At 40.8% G+C, this 27,464-nt stretch overlaps 1 protein-coding gene across 1 annotated transcript in view; it reads left to right on the top strand.

The window, feature by feature from the left end:
- LOC124796340 overlaps window positions 1-27,464 on the top strand; it is a 415,424-nt gene that overhangs the window by 385,836 nt on the left and 2,124 nt on the right. The window contains exons 4-5 of the mRNA XM_047260474.1: window positions 1,324-1,414; window positions 10,995-11,118. Of these exons, the coding sequence (XP_047116430.1) occupies window positions 1,324-1,414; window positions 10,995-11,118 (215 nt within the window). The remainder of the gene's footprint in view (window positions 1-1,323; window positions 1,415-10,994; window positions 11,119-27,464) is intronic.

The following is a 27,464-nucleotide window of genomic DNA, read 5'->3' as shown; positions in this document are numbered from 1 at the left end:
TATCTAATTTATCATTACAAATCTGTTAGCCTTCTAGCTTACAATCAGGTTTTTCAAAGTGTGTCTTAAGTTATAAAGGGTGATTCCGTGACGATGTTACAAACTTTCTTGGATGTTGGAGAAGGGTAAGTGTACCAGTTTGATGTGAGGGACCTTATTCCGGAAACGACCAAGTCCAAAGTTATAAGGGAAAATCGTTGTGAAACCTCTGACAGTGGAATACATGTACCTCTACCGTTGTTGTTAAGATTGTAGGGCAGGCAACTTAGAGAGGCTGTAGTATGGACCAAAACAAGACAAAAATGTGCAGTAAAATGGGATCTAAAATTCATATCTTAGGATATATGGGCATTTGTTCATCTTCGCTACTACGAAACAGGTCACTTCTGAACAAATGTCCAGAGCTCTTATGGTATGCATTTTAGATCCCATGTTTAGAGGACTTTTTTTTTGTTTTGGTCCGTTCCTGAAAGAGGCCTACCCTGCAGTATTAGCAACAACAATACATGTGTTTTACGGTCAGAGGTACCAGAACGAGTTTCACTTACAATTTTGGACTCGATCGTTTCCGAACCAAGGTCCTTCACTTCTCTTTCATACATTTACTCTTGACCGTTATCCCTGAAAGTTTGTATCATTGTCACGGAATCACCCTGTGTTTGACAGTAAAAGACTGTCACACAACTGAAAAACTTGTTGAGATAAGAAAGTTATGCATTTTTTATCTAAACGTGAAGTACTGAAAGAACATCGTCCTCCTTTTTCAGTCATTAGCTTCTTGAGGGAGCTAGTTTCCTATAATTACTGCAGGCTAAATGGATAATCAATACTTCTGTCTCCGCATTAAATATGCACAGTGCATCATTAAATATTTCTAAGCGTTTATAGTATGCTTTCAGTTTCCCATTAAGTGTTAACATGGCTGTAATGTTCTGTGATAGTGGTAACTTGATCGTTAAACTTTGGTAGCTCATAGGAAAATATGATTTTGTGTTTTCCTCACTTTCTGTTCGCTGCCACGCAATCTCTATATGTTTCTAAACTCGTTTCTTAGTTGTTTTTTTCTTTTATGGGCTTATAAGTATTTTGCTGTAGTTCACTGTTTTCCGTGATCAGGCTGTTCTCTTAGCTAGATTTTTATCAATTAATTCCTTGCCTCCAGACCCCTGCATAAGCTGTGCCTGGCAACTCATAGAAAACAGAATACAACGGGATAGTTTCACCGGTTGCAGATGCAATGATTCTTCACAGGTTCTTGTAGCTGCTACGGTAATCGCGGTTTTACGACTTTTACTCATGTCACGGGTTCATCGAATGTTGCAGGTATCGGCGGAAGAGACAGAGACGCAGGTCGGGCGCCGGAGAGTACCGAGGAGTGGCAGCAGAAGTTCCGCTAAACAACCAAAGGCAGCTGGTGAGTAAATGTCGGCTGCTCGTTACCATCCTGATGAAACAGTTTTTCAGTCACAAGAGCAGAACTCCAACTGTTATCCAAGTAGCTTACGATACGGATCTAAGTATTTCCCTGATATAACAGATATAAAATTATTCGAGCGTTTATGTTGATATGTCAACGGCCTTGTCGCTTTGGAAACACCAGTTTCAGTTAGATCACCGAAGTTAAGCACAGTCGGGCGTCGTTAGTACTTGGATGGGCCTGTCGTGCGCTGTTGGTAACTGGGACTCTATTCAGCTCTTGTGAGGCCGATTAGGGAGCTACTTGAGGCGAGAAGTAGCGGCTGCAGGTCACGATACCTGACAACTGCCGGAAGGTTGGTATGCTGATCCCATTGCCTACATACCCGCATGCGATGACGTCTGTGCGCTGAGGGTGACGTGGCGGTCGGTCGGTACCGTTGGGCCTTTTCAGGTCTGTTCGGACGCAGTAGTTATTGAGACATACTTAAGCACTCATGCTTCTAACAAGTATGTAACGAGGAGAATAATTATTAGGCTGCATGATCAGAACTTTGTACATGTAATACAAGAAACAATTCATGTAGTTTGGTAGTAAACACACTGACTCGCATTCTGGATACGCTTCATGTTCCCGTATGAGCCATCAGATTTAGGTTTCACGTGATTTCCCCAAACTGCTCCAGACAAATGCCAGGATTGTTCCTTTGAAATGAATATAGGCAATTTCCTTCACCAGCCTTCCGTAATCCGAGCTTGTGCTCTGTCACTAATGACCCCATTGTCAACAGGAAGTTTAACTCGAATTTTCCTTCCATTCTTACATTTAATGTAAAGCTGATCATCCCTTTTTTCTGTAGCAAATTACAACAAGCAATGTTAAATATTGAAAAACTTAAAACATATGCTGGTGAGTCCATGAAAGAAATATCTTTCCGATGGCAGAGTGTCATGAAAAATGTGGAAATTCAAAAAAGGTGTCCTCTAAGCGGAACGATAGGATTATAGGATACTCTCCATCTTATCAACAGGTCAACACCTTTCGGAAGACATGAAGAAAGTGAAACATGGCGACTGAGGTAAAAGTCAAATGGCAAGTGACTGTATTTCTAAAATTCGGAGATGCCATTTTCTTCGCTGCTGGAGGTAATGTGAAAGAAAGGAAAAGTGAAAGTCATGAGGAGCAAGAAAATAGAACTTCAATTCAGAGAATTTCCTGTTTCAGCAACATAATTACTCACCAATGTAGCAATGTGTGAGCTTTCATGGGTCAGATTTTTCTCAAGTTATATGTTGTCGAGTCTCTGTTACAGTGGGAAAATCAGAACATAGGACAGGAGACCTTTCACCAGATAATAATGGCCAATGCTTTTCAATATTATTCTTGAAAAAATCAAGTTTTCCAACATCGCTAGCAATTATTTTTATTACCGTTACCGATTTTGACAGATCTAGCTTGTCATCATGGAATCTTTCCAGCACTAGGCAGTGGTGAACCATTCGAATGTCGCAACCTCAGCGGAAGATTCTAATGAATTCATATTTCTTTTGTTTCATGCTGAGCGCACGAGTGACGCAACATGTCGACGGCAGTAGCAGCCGTATCTGCTGAAGCGGCCACTCACAAAATGTTTCAAAACGTCCTGCAACAAGTCAATAAGAAAAAAACGCTTGATAAAAAAAACGAAAACATGAACAATTTAGCATAAATGGCGCCGTGAGTCACTGTTGAAAACTGTGAATAAAGGAAGCGGAAGGATATTTTCTCAGGAACGGGGATAATGAATGTACCCTTGGGTAATTGGGGAAACAAAAACGCAATGTTTTCCCTTGGGTAATTGGGGAATGAGAGGCAAAAGCCGTGTTGCGCTACGTGACGGTATTTTTAATAAATAGTTTGTCCAGCTGTCAACGGGACTGAAAACGTGAACTGACAATTTGAAGTTATACTCACTGTTAGGCATAATGAATCTACTGTCCAAGACAGTGAGACGTTCCTGTGTGTATACATGATTTGAGACATAGTTCAAGACTTCAGTTGTGAGCAATCAGGTAATCATATAAGATGTCTACAGTATAATACCTGTGCGGATCTCGTGTAGCAATCCCATCTTCCTGACACTGACACTTTTCATTGTCTGCTTTTTATTCAGTCTATCACTACCAATAACATCAGCCAACACACCACAACTGTAACAAGGCAAATGATGCAAGTCGGTTTGCCTATCTCAACGACAAAAATCGGGATAAGAGCGATCAGAACACGCACACCGAGGGTTTCGTACAATCTTAGTTGTGTGTATATATACGAGAGATATTCGGAAAGTAAGTTCCGATCGGTCACTAAATGGAAACCACTGAGAAAATCAAAAACGTTTTATTTGCAACAGTTAGCTACAACTTCCAGCTACTGATGTACATAGTCGCCGCTCCGACTTAGAAGACTGTCGTAGCGTTGAACCAAGTTTCCAATACCCTCGTCATAGAAGCCAGCCGCCAGTATTTTCTGCCAATCCCTACGCTGATCTACAGCTCGTTGCCGCACCAAAATGTGTCAGCGGTTCATGTGAGCAGAGAAGAAACTCAGAGGAAGCCATCTGTGGGTGATCAAACGCTTCCCATCGAAAACGCTGCAGGAGCATATTCATTGCGCCAGCAGAATGCGGTTGAGAATTGTCTTGAAGAAGGAAACGGATGACAGTTATGCTATGTGGGCTGCGTAGCTTCAGGCGAAATTACTCACCAGGCCATCGTACTTGGCGGGAGACACCATTTGCTAGGCATCTTTACGTGCTCACTGAAAAGAGCGACGTGACGCGATCGATGGGCATGCTAAAAACAATGCCCAAATCATCAGCTTCATCGGATTTTCACAGTGGTTTCCATTTCAGGACCGATCGGATCTAATTTTCCGAATAGCCCTTGTAGTTCACTTATCCCGATATCTAGAGGATTTTTTCCTGTTATCAGTGTCGATACTGGGAAGATATCGGTCCTGAGAATTTCAAGACTGTCGAGAATGTTTTAATTTCAAGTTTTAAGTGTGCATTTTGGGTAATTTCTTTCACATATGATATCGTAATTTAATATATGTTATTAATTTAGAAGTTATGTTAAAGTGCTATGCTAATTGGCAATTGCATTTATGTCACATATTTTGATACTCGCAAATTCACTTCTCAAGACTTTAGAGGATACTTCTACTGGCCTAGAATCATGATATTTGGCAAGAAGCAGGGTTTCACGGTACAGGCAAAAGAAAAAAAATAGCCGAAAATTGTTAATTGCACCGCAAAGGGACGCTAGATCTTAGTGTTTGATATAAATATGAAATTGATATCTCTGCCTGTTCCTAGGGAAAAGTGATCTTAACAAACGGTCAGGCAGACAGACAGATAAGCAGTCGGATAACAAATCACAGAAAACATTTTTCGAGCAATATAATTATAAATTAAGAGTTTTCAGATTTTTTCTTTTACTTCTACTACGAAGTCTTGTTTCTTTTGCCAAATTTCGTGACTAATTCAACGAGAGATACCATGTAGATTTTTATGAGCATGTTTGCAGGCATCAAAATATGTGACATAATTGGCTGTATCTCTTGACTGCATTGTATTAAAAGAGTATTCTTTTACACCGCCAATGGACCTTAAACCTCAGTATGTGGCATAAATTTCGACTTAACACGTGTTCTTGTTCTTGACAAAATGTTCCGTTTTTACCGACTGACGTACCGAAATCTAAAAAATAGCCATAGTGTTTCTGTGATCCCATTTCTGCAGCAGGCATAGTTACTTCTATGTATTTAGTTATAACTTCGACACTCAAATTATATATAGTCTGCCAGCAGGAATGTACCGTCTTCAAAGACTGTGCTCGGTGACACAGAGTATAGTACGTGCATACTGAAGGGCTGAGTGTTAGTGATTCATTTGTCACGGTCGCGCTCAGGAGGCCTCTATGGGCGCCCTCTGTTCTGACTCTACAGGCAGTAACTGTGCTGAGTTTAGAGGTGATCAGTGTTTGCCACATTCATTCTAGGATACAACCATGCCCCACCGACGAGTACGTACTGCTGTTGAAAGGTTTCAGCCTCTTGAAGAGGCATTGTGGGCCTTGGAGGAAGGTGTATGGAGGTATCGTCGGACTGCTGCACTTGTTGGGCACAGAGTATTGGTGGTGTGTCGCTGTTATCAGCAGTGGTCTCTGGAAAATCCCCACACCATCAGGCAAGGCCCTGGACGTCTTCTTTGTACAGACGCACGTAAAGATCTACGCATTCTGCTAGCAGCAGTGGCTGATCAGACATCGTGCAGGTACGAAATCCAGGCACATGTTATACCTGCTGTGTCATCAGAGACAGTTGGGAACAGTCTGCTGGCAGCATAATTAAGATCACGTGTGTTCTGGCTAGGCGACTGCTGATATCATGGCACTGCCAGGTAAGGCTACTTTGGTGCCGTGAAAGGAGAGTGGATGGTGCTCTGTTTTCTTCAGTATGAGAGTAGATTCTGTCTGTATGCAAGTGGTGGACGTAGAGGTTTATGGCGTAGATCAAGGTAACTGTTTATTCCAGAGTGCACTCCCTCACGATACACAGGTCCCATCCCTGGCTTTATGGTGTGGGGGTCCATCAGTTACAACTCGTGGTCTCGTTTGATATTTCTGCAGCGTAAAGTAACCAGTGTCCACGACACTTAACAGGCTGTTGTGATTTCTCCGACAGGAAACTGATAGACTTTTTCAGCCGACAGTATGCGTCCACGTAAGGCTTTTTCAGGCGACAGTGTAGGTCCACGCAGGGATTCTACCACGCATCGTGTTGTACTTGATCTACAACAGCTGCCCTGGCCAACATCACCAGATCTCTCAGCAGTTGAACATGTATAGCCATTTCTTCGTCAGGAAAGTAATCTATCTTTTCAACCCGACAGTGTACGTCCACATGTGGCTCCATCGAAGCATCGTGTTCTTCCTGGTGTATAACAAATGCCCTGGCCCACAAAATCACCAGCTCTCTCGCCGGTTGGACTTGTAAGGGCCATGGCGAATCTGGAACTTGCTCGTTCGTCGAAATTTCTCGTTCTCTGGGGCCTGAAAAAAACCATTGCCGAATTTCACAAAAGACGCAAGACGCTTTTGACAGTATACCACAGGATGCCATTCGCCACCTTTATGACCTTTTGCATACGAGAATGGTTGCCACCAAAAGGACATACACTGTGTATTGGTGCAGCTGTTTGGGCACCCTTTACTGTGACATGTTTGTTTCTTTTGGTCTGAATTCTCCTACAATGACGAACTGTCAGTCACCTCACTTGTCAGTAAAATGACCTTGGGCTTGAGCGTGTTGCATTTTTTTCTGTCGGTGTATAATATGTATTTCTGCTGCTTACATTATAGACCACAGCATGTGCCAATACACAACTAGCTTTTCAACGAGGAACGTAGACTGCATTAACAAATAAAACACTGCAACACAATTACTAGAACATTATAAATGATTGGCAGACTGTAAAGTACATTACACAACATAATGTACGGAGAATGCTGATTGCGCAAGATGTTAAGAGGTAGTAATTTGGAAAAGGTGGATAATCGTAAAATTGATCGAAATATACCAAAATGAGATAATGACCATGTTAGCATAATGGAAAGACGAAGAAGGCAGCAGCGATAAAAATATATTTTGCATGCAGTTATCATCAAAACAGTAACTACAACGCCGAAGACCACAAGAAAATATCATCCTCATAAGGAACAACGAAATTTCTTTACTGCTTTGTTAATTGCATTCGGAGAATGAAACCAATACTCTGTAAGATAATGTTACCATCATGGAGGATGAAAGAAACACATGTTTATGAAGAAAACAAAAAACTAAATTAAACTCCACCGGAACAGGCAATGAAGGCCCAACGTTACCCACCGGCCGTCGAGTCATCCTCAGCCCACAGGCGTCACTGCATGCGGAAATAGAGGTTCTTGTTGTCACCGCTCTCCTGGCCGTATGTCAGTTTACGAGACCGGAGCCGCTACTTCTCAGTTATGTAGCTTTAAATTTGCCTCACAAGTGCACCCTGCTCCGCAGATCGGATGGTCACCATCCAAGTGCCAGCCAAGACCGACAGTGCTTAAGGGGGTAGGAAGTTAAACGGGCCGACTTGGAGCAGGAGAGGCACCACAGGACGTTTTATTCTCCACTGTCTATACCTTTACAGAGAAATTCATAAATCTTTGTTAGCATGACCAGGGAGGATTCAGTATTCACACTTATAGCAGTGAAGTTCAAAAACATAACAAAATAATTTTTTTTACGTGTGAGATTTCATCATTTTTTTCACTTACTATTGTCTGCATTTGTTGCTATGGGTACACTTTTCTTCATAAGTAAGAGAGATTCTTCGGTGAATTTTGCACAGCATACAAACCATGCTTAAAGGTGTTTGAAACTATAGAATTTATTTAATTTATGAAAAAATTAATTAGCTGTTAAATTTTAAACTTCATGTTTAAAAAAAACTCAAATTTTATAGTTGATTAACTCAAGTTTTACCACAGTTTTTAATAGATACGGAAAATTCTAGTTTTACATTGAGGAGTTTGTGTTTAACAAGCAATGCTAAATTCATTGAAGAATCTCTCTTACTTATGAAGAAAAGTGTACCCATCGCAACAAATGCAGCCAAGAGTAAGTGAAAAAATTATGAAATTTTACATACACAAAAAATTTATTTTGCTATATTTTTGAACTTCCACTGCTATGAGTGTGAATCCTGTATCCTTCCTGGATGTGCTGACAAATTTTTATGAATTTATTTGTAAAAGTATAGACAGTGCAATTCAAAATGTCCTGCGGTGCCTCTCCTGCTCCAAGTCGGCTCGTCTGACGTCCTATCCCCCCGTAACCGTGAGTTACTATCGATATTTTTGACTATCACAACTACTTTCGTTCGGTCATTAGTGACCCCAAAAATTATTGGTATTTCGATTTCCTTTGATTCAATTTTTATGGTAATTGTCTTATACACATACACTTTAACTTGTTTACAACTGATTTAATCTATATATGAGATATAAGAAAGCCAGAAACTCATACAAAACATATTTATTTTAATATCTACATTTTTTCAATTCTCAGTGCATAGGTAATTTTAAAGTAACAAATTTTTCATTTTAGTTGTAACTCTTCTTTTTTGCTAATCTGCCTAGTTGATTAAGGTCCAATTTAATCTCTGAAAGGGGAAACGTGATTTTTAATGCGTAGTAAATAAATTAACAGCTATTACTTCATGCTTAACAAAAATTTCAATTTCTAAAATATTGTTGTCCGTAATAAAATTACTCTTTATTGCGTTGTACACATAATGTCTTTTGCTGAGAGTGGTTTTTGCAGACATATTTGTTACATCTTGAACAAGTGACTGACACTTTTTTGTCATGATTTCTTGAGCAAAAGTTACATCTTAGGCACTTTTTAGGTCCACGTGAGTTTGATGGTTGGAACTGTTGTTCCAAACGAAATGCTGAATTAATTAATGTTTTCAAACTTGTTGATAGAGTTGGTACAGTTGCGTGTTGTTTCATGTGCTTTTCAGCTAGATTTGTTGACAGTTATTTCATAAATCGACAGCGTGACGTATTGTGTTAGGATTGCAGTACTGCCATATTACGTAACTTTTAACAACAGCAATATCCATTACAGTCCACCATATGGCTAGTGGCCACCTTTTACACCTTCTTCCACATTTATAGAGAGCACACTTCTGATGAAGAGCTTCCACGCCCCTCTTTGTAGAATTGTAAAGTAGAATAATATCAGGTTTACCACTCTGCTGATCAGTGCGCTTGTCATGATGCATTAATGACAGTATGACTACTGATTTACTTTTCTTGGGGACATAGGAGCATATTGTTAAACCATTTGTGAAACCATGATTTATTGGGCAAGAAATCTGCCGGAATTTCACGTTTCTGTTTCCGAAGTGTACCGACGTATGTCAGGCCAATCTATTGCAATTCATTAGCATTCTACACTTACGGTATCTCCAATTACGTTTCTGTTTGTCTTAGCAATATGTTGAACCAACTACAGAACAGACTGTGTTGGGATGCTTAGTTTTCATGCATTTGGCGTTGTTGCTTTCCCTGAATAATTTTATAGCTTTTAGCGGATACTGGGATTTTGCACAGCACAAACACATAATTTTAACCACTATTTTTGGGGTTTGTTTTGTAAATACACTCTAAAAGAACAGCGTCCACGAAAACCTAATAGAATTTCATCAACCGTTGCAAATTGTGAGCAGCTATAAATTGCTGCAAAGTTGGATATAAAGTTAATAAACAATTCAGAAGTAGCTGCCAACTTGTCACCTGATTGTTTTCTCTGTTCCCTTGTTGCTCGGTTATTAAATCTAATAACAGACAGAAGAATAAGAAACCGTTCCTTGGACATTATTGCTCTAAATATTGGTCATTCTGTTAGCTCCGTAGCAAAAAGCGAGTCTGCATTCTCATGATTAGATTTACAAGCACCTGCGAGATATATCAATCCGAAAAAATCTCTTATTTCTTCTAGAGACACATGATCAAAGTAAGTCGCTGTGACACCAGAATTTGCACTCGCTTCAAGAATTTGTGCGAACGTCCTTCAGATGGCGTAGAAGGCTTACATTGGCGAGCAGGTCCAATAAATCCTCGACATTGAACAATAATATTAGATTTTCTCCTTCTAGAACTACTGGGCTGGTTTCGCGACCATGTTACCTAAACAGTCCATAACCTCTTACGCCATCATAACATGTCCGTCGATGTGAAAAAATTCACTACTCGTTGTTAGATCACACACGTAACTCAGAAAGCACAATGGAATATTTAGAAATAATGTGCACGTAAGTACTAGCCTGAGGTCTTCAGTGACCACAAAATCCAATGACTCTGTAACAAACAATGTCACGACTTGCACTAACACGTTTCCTTGAAGACAATTGACTTCTAAGACAATACATACAATCTTTGGCGCACGAGCGGCGTCATTCCAGAAATAAATAAGATAATTATGCTGGGGTTCAAATGGTTCAAATGGCTCTGAGCACTATGGAACTTAACATCTGTGGTCATCAGTCCCCTAGAACTCAGAACTACTTAAACCTAAATAACCTAAGGACATCACACACATCCATGCCCGAGGCAGGATTCGAACCTGCGACCGTAGCAGTCACGCGGCTCCGGACTGAGCGCCTAAAACCGCGAGGCCACCGCGGCCGGCAATTAAGCTGCGGCCAAAAATGACTCCACTATAGTAACGGGGGGTAAGATAGGGGACTTGATGGGAACCAGTGTTGCCACTGCTGCAAGGCCGTTGGCTTATGAAGAAAACTGAAACACAGATTTTTCTATTGCAGCAACATTCGTCAAACTTAGTAAATTTTACCAACAGAATGATACGTTCATTGTGATAAATAGACACCTTTATGTGAGTAGTCATCCATAAATTAGTAAATGTAATTCTATAGACTGTACAGTTAATGTGGCAGTTGCTAGTGACATTTGCAGTGAGCTGTTGTGTCCAACAGGTACTGGGTGCGAATGCTGACCACTACTCGAACCCCGGCGGTGCCGAGAAGCCTCCGCTGTTCCTGTGTTACGCTTCTGAGGAACTTGAACTGTTCCACCCTGAGTACCAGGCCCTTCCTATCGGTAAGTATAAACAGGATGATACTTGTAATATCGTAGCATACGTACTTGAAAGCTAATCTTACACCTTGTAAAATGTAAACAAATCCCTTTTCTTTAAGCAAGCTCGTGATGGCACTTTACAAAACACTTTACTTTGCAACATAAGCGCGATTTTTTAAGAGTAATTACATGCAATGAACAGCATTTTATTCTATCTCTCAGGTTCTCTCGGGGTAATTGATTAAAGGTATGCTTCCGGGTGTTTTTCTGAGTTTCAAGGGCAATATTTCGACGTCCGTCCCAACCATCTTCTTCAGAGTATCCGGAACGACTGGGTTAAGCCAGATGCCAGATCCAGCGAAAAAAATTAACAAAGTTATATAAGTGTAGACCTGTTAATGTATATATTTGTAGAAAATGCGTATCTTCTGGCGACAGTAATTGTTAGAAACCATATCACTTCGCTGGACTGAACCACTCGCTTTTCCGTGTTCTTGACTGTACTGTAAAGCGTCATTTAATTTCGTGCAAGGCTTCTTTAAATAAACCCCAAAAATGAATACTTACTTGTTTGGTATGAAGATTTTATAGTTGCAGAACTCTATACCACACTAACCTCGTCACGGAGATCACTTTAACATTGTCATTTACAGTATGACCAATATTAGTTGAGGTGCATCGAATGGTCACTTTTTCGAAGCAAATATGTATCTTATTTAACTATACTTCGTCTAAGGTTGCTTCGAAAAACATAACATATAACGTTCATATCAATGTCGCGAGAGTAGAAGGCAATTCGGATAAACAGCAGATGTGTGATATCAGTGCCCCGAATGGAATAGCTTATCTGCGATCTTACCTACACAGACAAAACTGTTGCCGGCCGAGGCGGCCGAGCGGTTCTAGGCGCTACAGTCTGGAACCGCGCGACCACTACGGTCGCAGGTTCGAATCCTGCCTCGAGCATGGATGTGTGCGATGTCCTTGGGTTAGTTAGGTTTAAGTAGTTCCAATTTCTAGGGGACTGATGACCTCAGTAGTTAAGTCCCATAGTGCTCAGAGCCATTCAAACCAAGACAAAACTGTTGTTTTTCAGTGGGGAACACAAATCTGGAAATACAATTGACACTTGTGCGCGCTTATGCTGTGGCTGATTTGCTTCTGTTTGTTTAGAACTTACTTACAGTAAAGATATGGTGTCTGGCTTTTTGTACACTGCAGTGTGAGCATAAGCTTCTGAGTAATTATAAGACCCAAACCAGAATCAAGTTTAGTGAAAATATCTTTGTTACTTAACTTTCTTCTTTTAGATTATCCCAACGTTCATAGAATTTCTTCGCCTGTTCAGCAGTTAGGCTTTTGTGGTTTTTCTCTGTCCCCATTTGAGTTCAATGTTATAGTTACAACTAATAATCTTGAAATGATTGCGCTTCAAATATTTTCTTCAACACTGCATGAGGTGAACAACACTGTCGTAACAGATAAACTCAATAAACTTACGCCTCTCAATCAATCTGTTGTTCCAATTTCTGTGCTTACTAGTCTTAGCCTCATTAGTTCCCTGTTCCTACTGCAGTAAGAGATCTTTCTGTGTCATTACAGCATGCTCTGAATGCAATGTGTTGACAGTAGCTCGATTCATATTTGTTTACTGTCTTATAACTTTTTGACACACTTAAAAGTAACCATTTTGCCATGTTACAATATGACATACTATCATTAAAATATTTTAGATGACTTCAAATGCCTAACTGTATATTTTTATATGTCTGTACGAAGCGTTTTAGTGCATTAAGCATGTCTGACGATGGTCAGTACTCTCAGCAACCGCTAATGTGAGTATTTTATGTATATTCAAGCGATCGTGAGGCAATAAACTGGTATAAAAATAGTACAATATTATTTCCGTAATTTAGAACCGGACAGTTTAGTAACATCATGCCCTCTTTTGTTTGAAATCATATAGAATTTTTCGACGGAGCTTCTCAAAACCCCGCACTGAACCAGTAAGCATCTATTGCTTTTACAACACAGTAACTGATATTAGTGGACATAAGTATTGGGTGTGTTTACCTTTCGCCTTTCCGATGGCTCCCTCTCTACTGGGAATACTTTCAATGCGAATCAACGTGCCGTGAAATGGGAGTCCATTCTTCCTCAAGATCAAAGAGCAGAACGCGTAGTGAGTGATCTTGCACGGTGGACTGCGGAACGAAGTCGACATTGTAACTCATCCCAAAGTTGTTCCGCTGGGTTCAGGTTGGGACGACAGAGATGCCAATCTATTTCAGGAATGTTATTGTCCATAGACCATTGCCTCACAGGTGCTGCTTTGACAGGTTGCACTGTCATGCTGGGGCAAATAATCATGGTCTCTGACCTCTTCCTCTAGTGTGTGCAGTACACGATGCTGTAAAATGTGCTCGTATCCTTCCACATTTATCGATCTCTAAAGCGCAATAAAAGGATCAGACCCTAACAACGAAAGACATCCCCAGTACCTAACACCACGTCCTCCGTACTTAAAAATAATGGCAGGTGACGTTCCTCATGCATCCACTAAAATCAGACCCTTCCATCGGATTACCACAGGGTATAGCGTGATTTATCACTCCAGATCACTCGTTCCCAGTCATCCAAAGTTCAGTGACGTTGCTGTTTACACCAGCTCCAGCGTGGTTCAGCGTTTACTACACAACCGTTCGGCTGATGAAGAGCTGCTCGACCATTACATATCGTTCCTAACATTACATCTCGTTATTTTTAACGCTCTAAGCATAGTCATTGTGCTTGCTGGACTGCTGGCAACGCTTTGGAATTCACGAGTGGTTCCGTCCGTTGATATCATGCGATTCTGTACAACTTTCGTCAGCAACGTTCGACTACGTCTGTTCGTCAGTGCCGAAGGTTTACCTGGTTGTGGTTTATCTGTGGTTTTCCCTTCACGTTTCCACTTTACAATCACATCGCCGACAGTCGTCTTTGGCAGCTATTGAAGGGTTGAAATGTTCCTGATGCCAACGGCCTTGTCGCTGTAGTAACACCAGTTCCCGTCAGATCACCGGAGTTAACCGCTGTCGGGCTGGGTTAGCACTTGGATGGGTGACCATCCGGTCTGCCGAGCGCTGTTGGCAAGCGGGGTGCACTCAGCCCTTGTGAGACGAACTGAGGAAATACTTGATTGAGAAGCAGCGGTCCGGTCTCGTAACTGACATACGGACGGGAGAGCGGTGTGCTGACCACATGCCCCTCCATATCCGCACTCAGTGACACCTGTGGGCTGAGGATGACACGGTGTAACCTCCCCACAAAAATTTCGAAAGACAATATTTAAATGTTAATGAAAATAGAACCTAGTGTAACCTCCCAGCAATTATATTTATTGACAATAAATGGCAATAAATGAAAAATAGCAATCTGACCCATGTGTAAGCTCCCCACAAAAATGAAAGTCAATTCAATAAAAAATGAAATCTCAGTGACAATGAAAACGCAAATAGACCGAAATGTCGATCTTAGGCCCTGTTCTTCTTTAAGGAAATGCATGGGAAACTTTATTTCAATAAAATGTTTGTTTTGTTAAAATGCTTTGTTTGAAAACAAAATTATTATTGGGGCGATTCTTGGACAAATTAATTACACTTAAGATATATTACATTCTCAGATGTGCGCAATGCTGCTTCATTACCTTATTTAAAAAATATACCTCGTCCTGAATCTTGACCAGAGGGCCATGTCGACGCCCGCCGACTCCTCACACACAACTCCGACTGTCTCCCGCGCACTACTAGCACTGAGAGAGTGCAACTAGCAACTGCTGACTCCCTACATGCAACTGCACTCTCGCGCGGTCAAGCGCAGACTAGCAACATAAATAACTCTCTGGTCAGAGATTCTGTCATGCCTCGCCATCGCTGTACTAAATACATACGCGTTTCATAACCCTCCACTGGGGGGGGGGGCAAAAATTTGGCAGCGATAGTGAGTCATTTGGACTTTCCATGAGCAACAAATTTTTTCTTAATTAATTAACTTTTACAATTTACAGGATATTCAGATGTAGTACGTGAATTAAATGTGGTCCACATGCACCGAGTACAAAACATTTCAGACAATGACAATGAGTACAGAACATATGACATAAGTGCACAGTTACTGACGTCCAGCACAAAACATATTAACACATGACATAAGTGTACATGCACTGAAGAATTCTTCAACGTTTTCACAACAAATAAATGTAATAGCAAAAAATCATCAAATCACAAAATGTATATACAATGTAAATGACAAGAGTGCACATATACCGTACTTCAAAATAAATCAAAAGAAATGTACATAGAATGGGTAGAAATCATATTACAAAAATGACAAAAGTGCCCACGCACTTAAAAACTCTTTAGCATTTTCATAACAAATAAACGCAATGGTAAAAAATCATGTTGACAAGTGACATAAGTGCACATGCACTGCAGTTGAGAATATATCAGCAAATCACAAAATGTATTAATAAATGGCAAAAGTGCAAACGCACTGTAGTACAGAACATATCAGAAAACCACAAAATATATACGTAATGAGTACAAATGGCATAAAGTGCACACGCACTGAAAACTCTCTAATATTTTTACGACAAATAAACCTAATGAGTACAAATCATATTGACAAATGACAAAAGTGCACACGCACTGTAGTACTCTCTAGTATTTTTTTAGAACAAACAAACAAATCAAGGAGTGTAATAAAGTGCACATGCACTATCGAAGTCTTCAGTAATTTCAGGATAACAGATCTTATTAGCAAAAGAAAGGAAGTGCACATGCACTGTATATGACTTTTTCATTTTACAAGAATTAGGGAAGGAATAGGAAGGATTGCGTCATGGTTGTAGCACTTAGGTTGCACGCAGCTGCACTGAAAGTCCATATCTTTCCACAGAAATACAACACCAAGTGAGACAATTTGCAGTTCCATATCTTTCCACAGAAATACAACACCAAGTGAGACAATTTGCAGTTCTTTTCCCAGAAGTATTTATCAGCGTATCCAAGACACTGAAATGTCGTAGTAATATTCCCTGTTATCATTTTGGCAGTAAATCAGGTACACCAAACAGTGGGACCATAATAACGTCTTCATCGCTCACGGTGGTGGACAGCATGTCGTGTCAACACCACGCTCTTACAAGGCACACCAACGTAGAATTAGTGCAAAAACCAAATATAGTGCTGCATGATCATGAGGATGGACAGGACAAATGGATATTGCAGTAATACAGGGTAGTTAACTCAGAAGGTGAAGGACATTAAGTCACATAGTAGTCTTCGTTGAGAATTACAGTAGTTGTTTGCGGCATTCATAGCCCAGTTATTGAACATTTCTGTACCATGTATTTAGTATTACAGAATAATGTTCATAAAATTAACTGATTATAGCAATTATTGGCATCATGGGTAATCGTATTACTATAAACAGTGGCAGTCCTTGGCCAGTTACAAAGCATATTTAGTATGACAGAATAATGTTCATAAAATTAACTGATTATCATTCAAAAGGAGAGTCAAGAAGTTAAACTAATTATTGGCACTCATTGGCCAGTTACCAAACATCAAAAGTCATCATTGAAAACAGGAGCTAATGAATGGTAGAGTATTAACATAATTCATTTAGTTACACTAATTATTGGCACTCAGTGGCCAGTTACAAAACATCAAAAGTCATAATTGAAAACACGAGCTAATGAATGGCATAGTATTAACATAATTCATGTAGTTACACTAATTATTGGCACTCAGTGGCCAGTTACAAAACATCAAAAGTCATCATTGAAAACAGGATCCAATGAATGGTATAGTATTAACATAATTCATTTAGTTACACTAATTGATGGCACTCAGTTGCCAGTTACAAAACATCAAAAGTCATCATTGAAAACAGGAGATAATGAATGGCATAGTATTAACATAATTCATTTAGTTACACTAATTATTGGCACTCAGTGGCCAGTTACAAAATATCAAAAGTCATCATTGAAAACAGGACCTAATGAATGGTATAGTATTAACATAATTCATTTAGTTACACTAATTATTGGCACTCAGTGGCCAGTTACAAAACATCAAAAGTCATCATTGAAAACAGGAGCTAATGAATGGTATAGTATTAACATAATTCATGTAGTTACACTAATTATTGGCACTCAGTGGCCAGTTACAAAACATCAAAAGTCATCATTGAAAACAGGAGCTAATGACTGGCATAGTATTAACATAATTCATTTAGTTACACTAATTATTGGCACTCAGTGGCCAGCAAGTATTGAATAGTACAAAACATTGTTCATCATTCAGTATTATTCAGAACTCTCTTAAATGGGTAGCATTATTTGGAACTGGTGATACATTTTTTTTTGTTAGCAATGCATTGTCTTGGGTAATTATAAGGGAAAGCAAGAAGAGAAAAAGAAATAAAAAATTGCTTCTGGTTTCTTCCTGTAAATGAAAAATGTGTAACGTCGTTCGTCATGAGTCAGCTGTAGCAAGGTTGTGACACAACTGAGTAAAAAAAAAATGCAAGTACTAGTATAGGTTTAATAAGTAACAAGTTTAGTAAGAATCATGAAAGGCTTCTCCTGGAAAAAATACAAACTGGATTATAGAGCTGAAAGAAGAAACGCATACAATGCTGAAAAGTAGTGAACTTCGAATTAACAGGCAGTGAAATGTGTATAAAAAATGTGTTCCATAGCTGTCCTTTCCAAAACCTTCAGTCATCATACCATACAATACAAAACATACTGTCAAAACAAACTGCAACAAATACTTAAATAACTACATAGCATAAATACATAAACTTCAACATCATCCTCATCTGTAAAGAAAAAACTTCATTATCCATATTATCATAACTTCATTATTATCATCACCTGTAAAGGAAAACTTCATTATTCATAGTAGCATATTCTTCATCATTACTCTTCATCAGCATTCATTATCATATGCAAAAAAATCACTTCATTACTCATTACACAACTATTCCTTATCTCTAGGATATTTCATCACTAAAACTAAGATGTGTAGTTCTGTCTGGCAGCTTGCATCAATCGCCTTGTATTCTGAAAGAAAAAATTAGTTGAGACTGCTATTCTACGATGTGTATAGTATATTCTTGTTAATGCTTGTTAATTCTGATCCATTTACTCTTCCTCATAAGGTTTTTGTATCTTCTTTCGTCTATTCCGTAGTTGAAATACCCATTTCTGTTTAATTTACTTCTTTCACGCATCATTTCTTTCTGAAATTGATGAACAAAGATTAACGTCTTGCATTTAAATCATATACCCACTAAATAATGACTGGTTTATGGTGACATAATTAAGCATACAGCATAACATGGCAGAAAACGTAATTTGTCCAAAGCATAGACAGTGTTCAAAGGCAAAAATGTACAGAGAATATCACAATGCAGCAGCAAAAAAAACGTAAAACAATCACGATGTTGAGATATCATAGGGCAAAAAATGTCAAAGTCAACTGGTGTGTGTTATATCTTCACTATTTCACAGTGCATACAAACAAAACATGAAAACAATCGTACATACATAAGAAAGACAAAATGTGACGTTCGTTGTGTTCAGCTTGTATGTAGTGTAGTTAATAGAGGCGAGAATTAAAGACTTTAATGGAGAGAGAATTTGATAAAATTAATACGTCACTACATAGAATTGCATAATTATTCATAAAATACGTACGTTTGTCTGGAAAAATATGCACGGTCTGATGTGTAACGACAAGAAGAGCGACCTGCTAACCTTACCTTGCCGGGCATCAATAATAATTAGTCACGTGAATATGACAATTAAATGAGAAATAGCAATCTGAGCCATGTGTAAGCTCCCCACAAAAAATGAAACTCAATTCAATGATAATGAAATCTCAGTGACAACGAAAACGCAAATAGACCGAAATGTCGAGCTTAGGCCCTGTTCTTACCTCAGTAGAATTGCATCTGCTCTTATTTTTCGCCATAGCTTGGAGGAAATGCATCGCAAAAATTCTTTGAGCTTAAGTAAATTTTTTCTTTAAGGAAATGCATGGGAAACTTTATTTCAATAAAATGTTTGTTTTGTTAAAATGCTTTATTTGAAAACAAAATTATTATTGGGGCGATTCTTGGACAAATTAATTACACTTAAGATGCATTACATTCTCAGATGTGCGCAATGCTGCTTCATTACCTTATTTAAAAAATATACCTCATCCTGAATCTTGACCAGAGGGCCATGTCGACGCCCGCCGACCCCTCACACACAACTCCGACTGTCTCTCGCGCACTACTAGCACTGAGAGAGTGCAACTGGCAAGTGCTGACTCCCTACATGCAACTGCACTCTCGCGCGGTCAAGCGCAGACTAACAACATAAATAACTCTATGGTCAGAGATTCTGTCATGCCTCGCCATCGCTGTACTAAATACATACGCGTTTCAACGGCAGCTGGTCAGAACCGTTGGGCCTTCATGGCCTGATGGCACGGAGTTCAGAAATGTCCCTGATAGATCTCACGTGACACCCAGTGGCTAGTCCACATTTGAAAACACTGATCTCAGCTGACTGATCCACTCTTCTGTTACTACTTCCCTACTGAAAACATAACAACCCCGCCTCCGTCTACACGGGCCCGTCGCCTCTCATGACATCTAGTGGCCAATTCCGTATTACATAGGAGATTGCGGACACAAAATGATTCAAATGGCTCTAAGCACTGTGGACTTAACATCTGAGGTCATCAGTCCCCTGGACTTAGAACTACTTAAACCTAACTAACCTAAGGACACCACACACATCCATACCCGACGCAGGATTCGAACCTGCGACCGTAGCAGCAGCGAGGTTCCGGACTGAAGCACCTAGAACCGCTCGGCCACAGCGGCCGACTTTGCGGATACCTAGTAGTGTATTTCCTCACTAGTTTCTTACATACTAGTCTACTCTCTAGATACTGTCGAGACAATAATAGGTAAACGACCTGTCTGTAGCAAATCAATAGAGTACTGGACACTAACAGGAATGTAGGTACAGGTTGACAATTATTGAAATAAAATCGTCATTACTTCTGAACTCTTTCCATTAGGACGTTCGAAGTACACGATTGCTCGCGGGGAATGATGGGAATTAGAATGCGCGGTATGGTCGGGTTTAGCGACGAGGCCAACTTTCATTGGGATGGCTCCGCCAATAAGCAAAACTGGCCCCTGTGGGGTACTGCGAATCCGCATTTCACTTTGGAGAAATCTCTTGACCATCAACAGGTGTGCAATATCCAGTCACGGTCGGTGCGGTATTTCTTGATGGCACGGTGACTACCGAACGGTACGTGGATGTTTTGCAAGAGGATTTCATCCCCATTACCCAAAGTGACCCTGACTTCGACAAGATTTGGGTCATGCAAGACGGAGCTCGACTCCATCGAAGCATCATAGCGATGTCCTGGAGGAGCACTTTGGGGACCGCATTCTGGCTCTGGGTATCCAGAAGCCACTGGCATGGGCCTCGATTGGCCGTCATATTCTCCGAATCTGAACAAATGCGACGACTTTTTATGAGGCTATATTAAAGACAAGGTGTACAGCAATAACGCCAAAACCAAAGCCGAGGCGAAAACAGCCATTCAGGAAATCATCGACGGCATCGATGTTCGGACACCTCAGCGGGTCATGCAGAATTTCGCTTTTCGGCTGCGCAACATCGTCGCCAGTGGTGGAAGACACATTGAACATTTCATAACCTAGATCCGAATCTCTGTAGCCACGTTCAAATGTTGAATAAAGTATGTGCACGCCGTAACTTGAAACTAATTTACGTTGTTTTCACGTACATCAATAATTCTCACTCTGTGCGTTTGCGCTGTTGGTAAGATGGATAGTATTGCGATGAGTGTTGACTAGTCTATGAAGTCAAACTCATTGTGAACTCGACTGCTGATAGGAAAATTAATAAATCTGCGCTGTCGTTAGCAATCAAGTAACGATGGAGGATTGGAGTAACATAATAAATACTGAAACGATGGTGAAGGTAAAGTTACAAACCCCAAATTCAAATGGCTCTAAGCACTATGGGACGTAACATCACACACATCCATGCCCGAGGCAGGATTCGAACCTGCGACCGCAACAGCAGCGCGGTTCCTGACTGAAGCGCTTATAACCGTTCGGCCACAGCGGTCGGCTTACAAACCCCAATTAATATTTTTCACATGTACTAGATCGTCGGTTACGTATGAAATAGGATTTCCTGCAAACTAGGCAATAATTATTCAAAGCGCTTCGTGAAAAATATTACTCCTGCTGAGTATCAGAACATAGGACGTTGTTGGTGAAGAACGCATTTAGCGTCAAGTAATTTTAAACATCTTTATTTTATACCGTTACCGATTTCGAGCTATCATACCCAACTTCAAATGACAAATTTTTCCATTAACAGTAATGTATTCGTCAGCAGCATGCCGTCAGATTCTTTAGTGCAAAGAATATCTGAGTATCTAGCGTCACTTTACATGTTGTGTGGATGTCAAAAACACGTTAATTTGCCCACATTTGATAAGATGTAAAACGCAACACTTATATACACTCACCCATATTATACTACAGTTTAGTTTAGCAATGGTCCTTAATCCTTTTCAGGACGATTCACAAGATGTTGCAGTACAAACGGCACACAGATCTAAACAAACCACTGTGGCACAAAAATTCTTCATAATATTCCTCACGTCAGCTGCAGCCTCAGACAGCTACTTTACGGTCAGTGTTTTTGCTTACACTGAGAGGCCATCCACTGAGCAAACATATCCCTCCTTTCACAATAAGCTAAGATTTCAACTACCTTATGTTGAGGGAAGTATGTGTGTGACAGGTCCAGGGCGTTGATAACAGAAAAATACTTTCTCTGTAAGAGTGAACTTGTTATTTAAGGATTGTAGGAGAAGTTGTTTTAAGGAGGTATTTTTCCAGTTACTGACAAGGAGACATATTTCCTCGTAGCTAAGCTGAGCAGTGTTGGTTCAACATGCTACTTAGACGCAAGGCTCGCGTCTTTGCAACGAACTCTACTTGATGTTAAACGACTTTGTTATTTTTTTATTTCTTTTGTCATCAGTCTTCTGACTGGTTTGATGCGGTCCATTGCGAATTCCTCTCCTTTCCTCTTCATCTCAAAGTAGCACGTGCATCCTATCTCCTTAATTATTTCCTCAGTGTACTCCAATCTCTATCTATCGCCAAAATTTTTACCATCTACAGATCGATGTAGTACGAAGGAGGTTATTCCATGATGTCTCAAAACATATCCTATCATCCTGTCACTTCTTCATGTCAGTGTTTTGCAGATGTCGATTCTGCAGAGAACCTTAACAGTCCACCTTGATTTCAACATTCTTCTGTAGCATCACATCTCAAATCCATGTATTCTCTTCTGTTCCGCTTTATATTCGCTGTTGATCATTTCTGATTCTTCCGCATTTTAGGGGCCGTCTCCCACTCTAATGGCCAGAGAGTGCCCGGAACCTCTGTCAACTCTTTCGCCCTGTTTGACAAGGTCGCTTCCAGAACAAAGGCGACTTCTTATGGCGGAAGTCTTCGGCAGCCATTGCTAACGATTTTTATTCAGACTTTAAACATTGGGTGGGTTCGGCACGGGGAAAATGGCGTTTTGATTGCTAGAAAAAGAATCTTTGCTTTTTTTTCAGCCTTTCCGGTCCTTGCCAAACGATCTACCATATTTTTCCTCGAAAGCTGCAAACCTTAGTTGTCTAATAACTTTCTTCTCAAAAGAGAACAGAATAAAATCAGTGTCAGTTCTACATGGCGCCACCATCTTGCATTGAAGAAAAATTCCCTTTCCAGTTGTTGCCTGCCACTGTTTCTTATTATTTTTTTTTATTAATTGAAAGACGCACGACGAACAGGGCCACAATAATGAAATAAACTGTGTGACAGTATACCTGAAAATTGGCCGTTACAAGAGTAACTCAAGGACCGGCTGACTCAACCGACGCTTTGTCGACGAAATACAAGGTTTAGCATATTGGTGAACAAGTCACGAGACCGCGGCAGGAGTAATCACTTCCAGTGGCCATACATTTGCGGAAGGCGATTGTATGAGTATCAACCCATCCAACCTACAATGTAATGGACGTGGCTGTCCAAGAGCCATGCATTTATTTTTGATTTTGCCATCGGAGAGTAGGAGTCTGGACGCAATAGGATATCAACCGGAAAAGCACTCTCAACAGATCGCGTAAGGTCCGCAGTTCGTGGTCTAGGGGCTAGCGTTGCTGCCTCTGGATCACGGGGTCCCGGGTTCGATGCCCGGCCGGGTTGGGGATTTTCTCTGCTCGGGGACTGGGTGTTTGTGTTGTCCTCATCATTCCATCATTATCAACTGGATTGCGGAAAGGTAGGGAACTGCGTAAAAAATTTGGAAATTTGTGGTAAGGTCTTATGGGACCAAACTGCTGAGGTCATGGGTCCCTAAGCTTGCACACTACTTAATATAACATAAACTAACTTACACTAAGGACAAAGAAATGAACTGTGCAAAAAATTTGGAAATTTGTTGTAAGGTCTTACGGGACCAAACTGCTGAGGTCATGGGTCCCTAAGGTTACACACTACTTAATCTAACTTAAACTAACTTACACTAAGGACAACACACACACCCATGCCCGAGGGAGGTCTCGAACCTCCGACGGGGGAGTCGCGCGGACCGTGACAAGGCTCCTGAGACCGCTGGGCTACCCCGTCCGGCAAAGTGTGTAAAAATTAGGACTTCGTACGGGTGCTGATGACCGTGCAGTTGAGCGTCCCACAAACCAAACGTCATCAGGTCGAATTAGAAACGCTAATGGTTTTTTAATGCCAGTGCGAGTGCGCTTCTTGATCAGGTAAATATATGTTGTAGCGTGTCTATGGCGGGACAACGCTGTATTTCATCGAGTAAAACAGAAGTGATTTCTGGCGTTCCCCAAAGTAGTGTTAAAGGCCCTTTGCTGTTCCTTATCTACATAAACGATTTGGGAGACAATCTGAGCAGCCGCCTTCGGTTGTTTGCAGATGACGCTGTTGTTTATCAAATAATAAAGTCATCAGAAGATGAAAACAAACTGCAAAACGATTTAGAAGAAATATCAGAATAGTGCGAAAAGTGGCAGTTGACCTTAAATAACGAAAAGTGTGAGGTCATCCACATGAGTGCTAAAAGCACGGCCAGCCGAAGTGGCCGTGCGGTTCTAGGCGCTACAGTCTGGAGCCGAGCGACCGCTACGGTCGCAGATTTGAATCCTGCCTCGAGCATGGATGTCCTTAAGTTAGTTAGGTTTAATTAGTTCTAAGTACCAGGCGACTAATGACCTCAGAAGTTATGTCGCATGGTGCTCAGAGCCATTTGAACCATTTGCTAAAAGCAACGAGTTAAACTTCGGTTACACGATAAATCATTCTAATCTAAGAGCCGTATCAACTAAATACCTAGGTATTACAATTACGAACAATTTAAATTGGAAGGAACACAAAATGTTGTGGGGAAGGCTAACCAAAGACTGCGTTTTATTGGCAGGACACTTCGAAAATGTAGCAGACCTACTAAGGAGACTGCCTACACTACGCTTGTCCGTCCACATTTAGAATACTGTTGCGCGGTGTGGGATCCTTACCAGATAGGACTGACTGAGTACATCGAAAAAGTTCAAAGAAAGGCACCACGTTTTGTATTATCGCGAAATATGGGAGAGAGTGTCACAGAAATGATACAGGATTTGGGATAAACGAGAAATTCCAATCACCAACTTTCTCCTCCGAATGCGAAAATATTTTGTTCACACCGACCCACATAGGGAGGAACGATCACCAAGATAAAATAGGGGAAATCAGAGCTCGTCCGGAAAGATGTAGGTGTTCATTCTTCCCGCGCTATACGAGATTGGAATAATAAGGAATTGTGAAGGTGGTTCGATGAACCATCTGCCAGGCACTTAAATGTGATTTGCGGAGTATCTATGTAGATGTAGGTGTAGATGTAGATGCACTGACCCTTGATAGTAACTTCGACACGAAGTAGGCGTTAATTCGTGGATAACAGACCGGTAGACCACTTTTCTCATACTTAATATGTGATTTTCCTTAAAAACTCCGTAAATGTGGTGTGGAGGAGATGGTTAAAGAGGGAAGCGCTAGAACTTTTTTTTCAAAATATTTGTTGTGTAGAAAATGAATGCAGTGAGAAAGCTATATTCTCGTTCTCCTACGTGATAGGATGAGGCGAGTGGAATTTTAATTTCATGAACAGCGTTCTGTTTTAATAGGTGTTTTGGTCTGTATCAGTCAACTTATTTCTTAGCTGTAGCGCCTGTTGGTCACTGTTTACGCATTATAATATTTTTCGACGTCAACATTAACCCGCGACAGCTGTCCAGTTTATAATTCGTGGCAGTGAAAAAAATAAAAATAGCTTGAAATAAAAATAATATAAAGTGTTTTCCGAGGAACTGAAATTTGTGAACACGTCTTGTCTTTGTAACAGGAACATTCTTTTCTGTTAAGGTGACTAGATTCTCGCCATATCCCCGAATATCGTAAACTGGCAGTAATATCTCTGTCACATGTTAAGACATTTCATATATAGCATGTAAGTGTATGGAAAAATTTCACGTGGGTCTCTTGCTTAATGTCAAGCGGAGGGAATGTTCCATCATGTGGCGACATTGTAGGGCATGTGTTGCCTCTTCCTGAACACATTTTGGGATCATGATAACGAGCTTAGACCAAAACTTTTTTCACGTTTTACGGTCGCTCATCTCTTCTTTCTGAAATGTTTTCACTCGCAGAAACACACAAGACAGACGAAGGGAGTTGCGCATTCTACAGCTGTGGGTACTCATTTCCTCGGAAACCAAGGTCTACGGAAATGACGGTAATTATAACATAATTAGAACATTCCGACCAAGATAGAAGAATGTGGAGGGTGCAAATTCACGGAAAATGGAGAACGATTCAAAGGCAGAGGGGCAACAAGGATGGAGGGACAGAGAGAGAGAGAGAGAGAGAGAGAGAGAGAGAGAGAGAGAGAGAGAGAGAGACATACAGACAGACAGACATACAGGAACATAAAACGCTACATTTCCCGAATAGGAAAATAGACTTTAATGAGAAAATAAGCAAAGCGGACTTTACACATGAAAAGCGCCTAGTGATTTCAATGAGAAAGCAACACGGCGCCTATCCACTTCCTTCCTCTCTCATCCCTGTTTCTTTCCGTACCGTTGTACCTAAGGTACGTTAGAGTGGGATTTACCCGTTGTTCCAGACCAGCATAACTCGCGGAACAAATTGTAAACGGAATTGTGAACCGCCGTGTCGTTTATTCACGATACGGAAACGTTTCCTGACTCCACCTTAAATATGGCCATGGTTTTATAAGGGTCAACAGGACAAATACACTATGTGATCAAAAGTATCCGGAGAGTTGGCTCAAAATGACTTACAAGTTTGTGGCGCCCACCATCGGTAATGCTGGAATTCAGTGTGGTGTTGTCCCACCTTTAGCCTTGACGACAGCTTCCACTCTCCCCGGCATCCGTTCAGTCAGGTGCTGGAAGGTTTCTTGGGGAATGGCAGCCCATTGTTCATGGAGTGCTCACAGGGGAGAGTTATCGATGTCGGTGGGTGAGGCCTGGCACGAAGTCGGCGTTCCTAAACATTCCAAAGGTGCTCTACAGAATTCAGGTCAGGACTCTGCGCAGGCTAGTCCATTACAGGGATGTTATTGTCGTGTAACCACTCCGCCACAGGCCATGCATTATGACCAGGTGCTCGATCGTGCTGAAAGATGCAGTCGCCATCCCGGAATTGCTCTTTAACAATGGGAAGCAAGAAGCAGCTTGAAACGTCATGTAGGCCTGTGTTGCGACAGTGCCACGCAAAACAACACTGGCACACGCTGGCAGATTACGTTCACCGGGCATTCGCCATACCCAGACACATTGTGTACCCTGATTCGTCACTCCACAAAACGTTTTTCCACTGTTCAATCGTCCAATGTTTAAGCTCCTTACACCAAGCGAGACGTCGTTTGGCATTTACCGACGTGATATGTGGCTTATGAGCAGCCACTCGACCATGAAATCCAAGTTTTCTCACCTCCCGCCTAACTGTCATAGTACTTGCAGTGGATCCTGACACAGTTTGGGATTCCTGTGCGATGGTCTGGAAGGATGTGTGCCTATTACACATTACGACCGTCTTCAACAGTCGGCGGTCTCTGACAGACGAGGTCGGCCTGTACCCTTTTGTGCTGTACGTCTTCCTTCGCATTTCCA

This window comes from Schistocerca piceifrons, chromosome 4 (assembly GCF_021461385.2).
Source record: "Schistocerca piceifrons isolate TAMUIC-IGC-003096 chromosome 4, iqSchPice1.1, whole genome shotgun sequence".
NCBI lineage: Eukaryota > Metazoa > Arthropoda > Insecta > Orthoptera > Acrididae > Schistocerca > Schistocerca piceifrons.
This window is presented reverse-complemented; position numbering and strand designations above follow the sequence as displayed.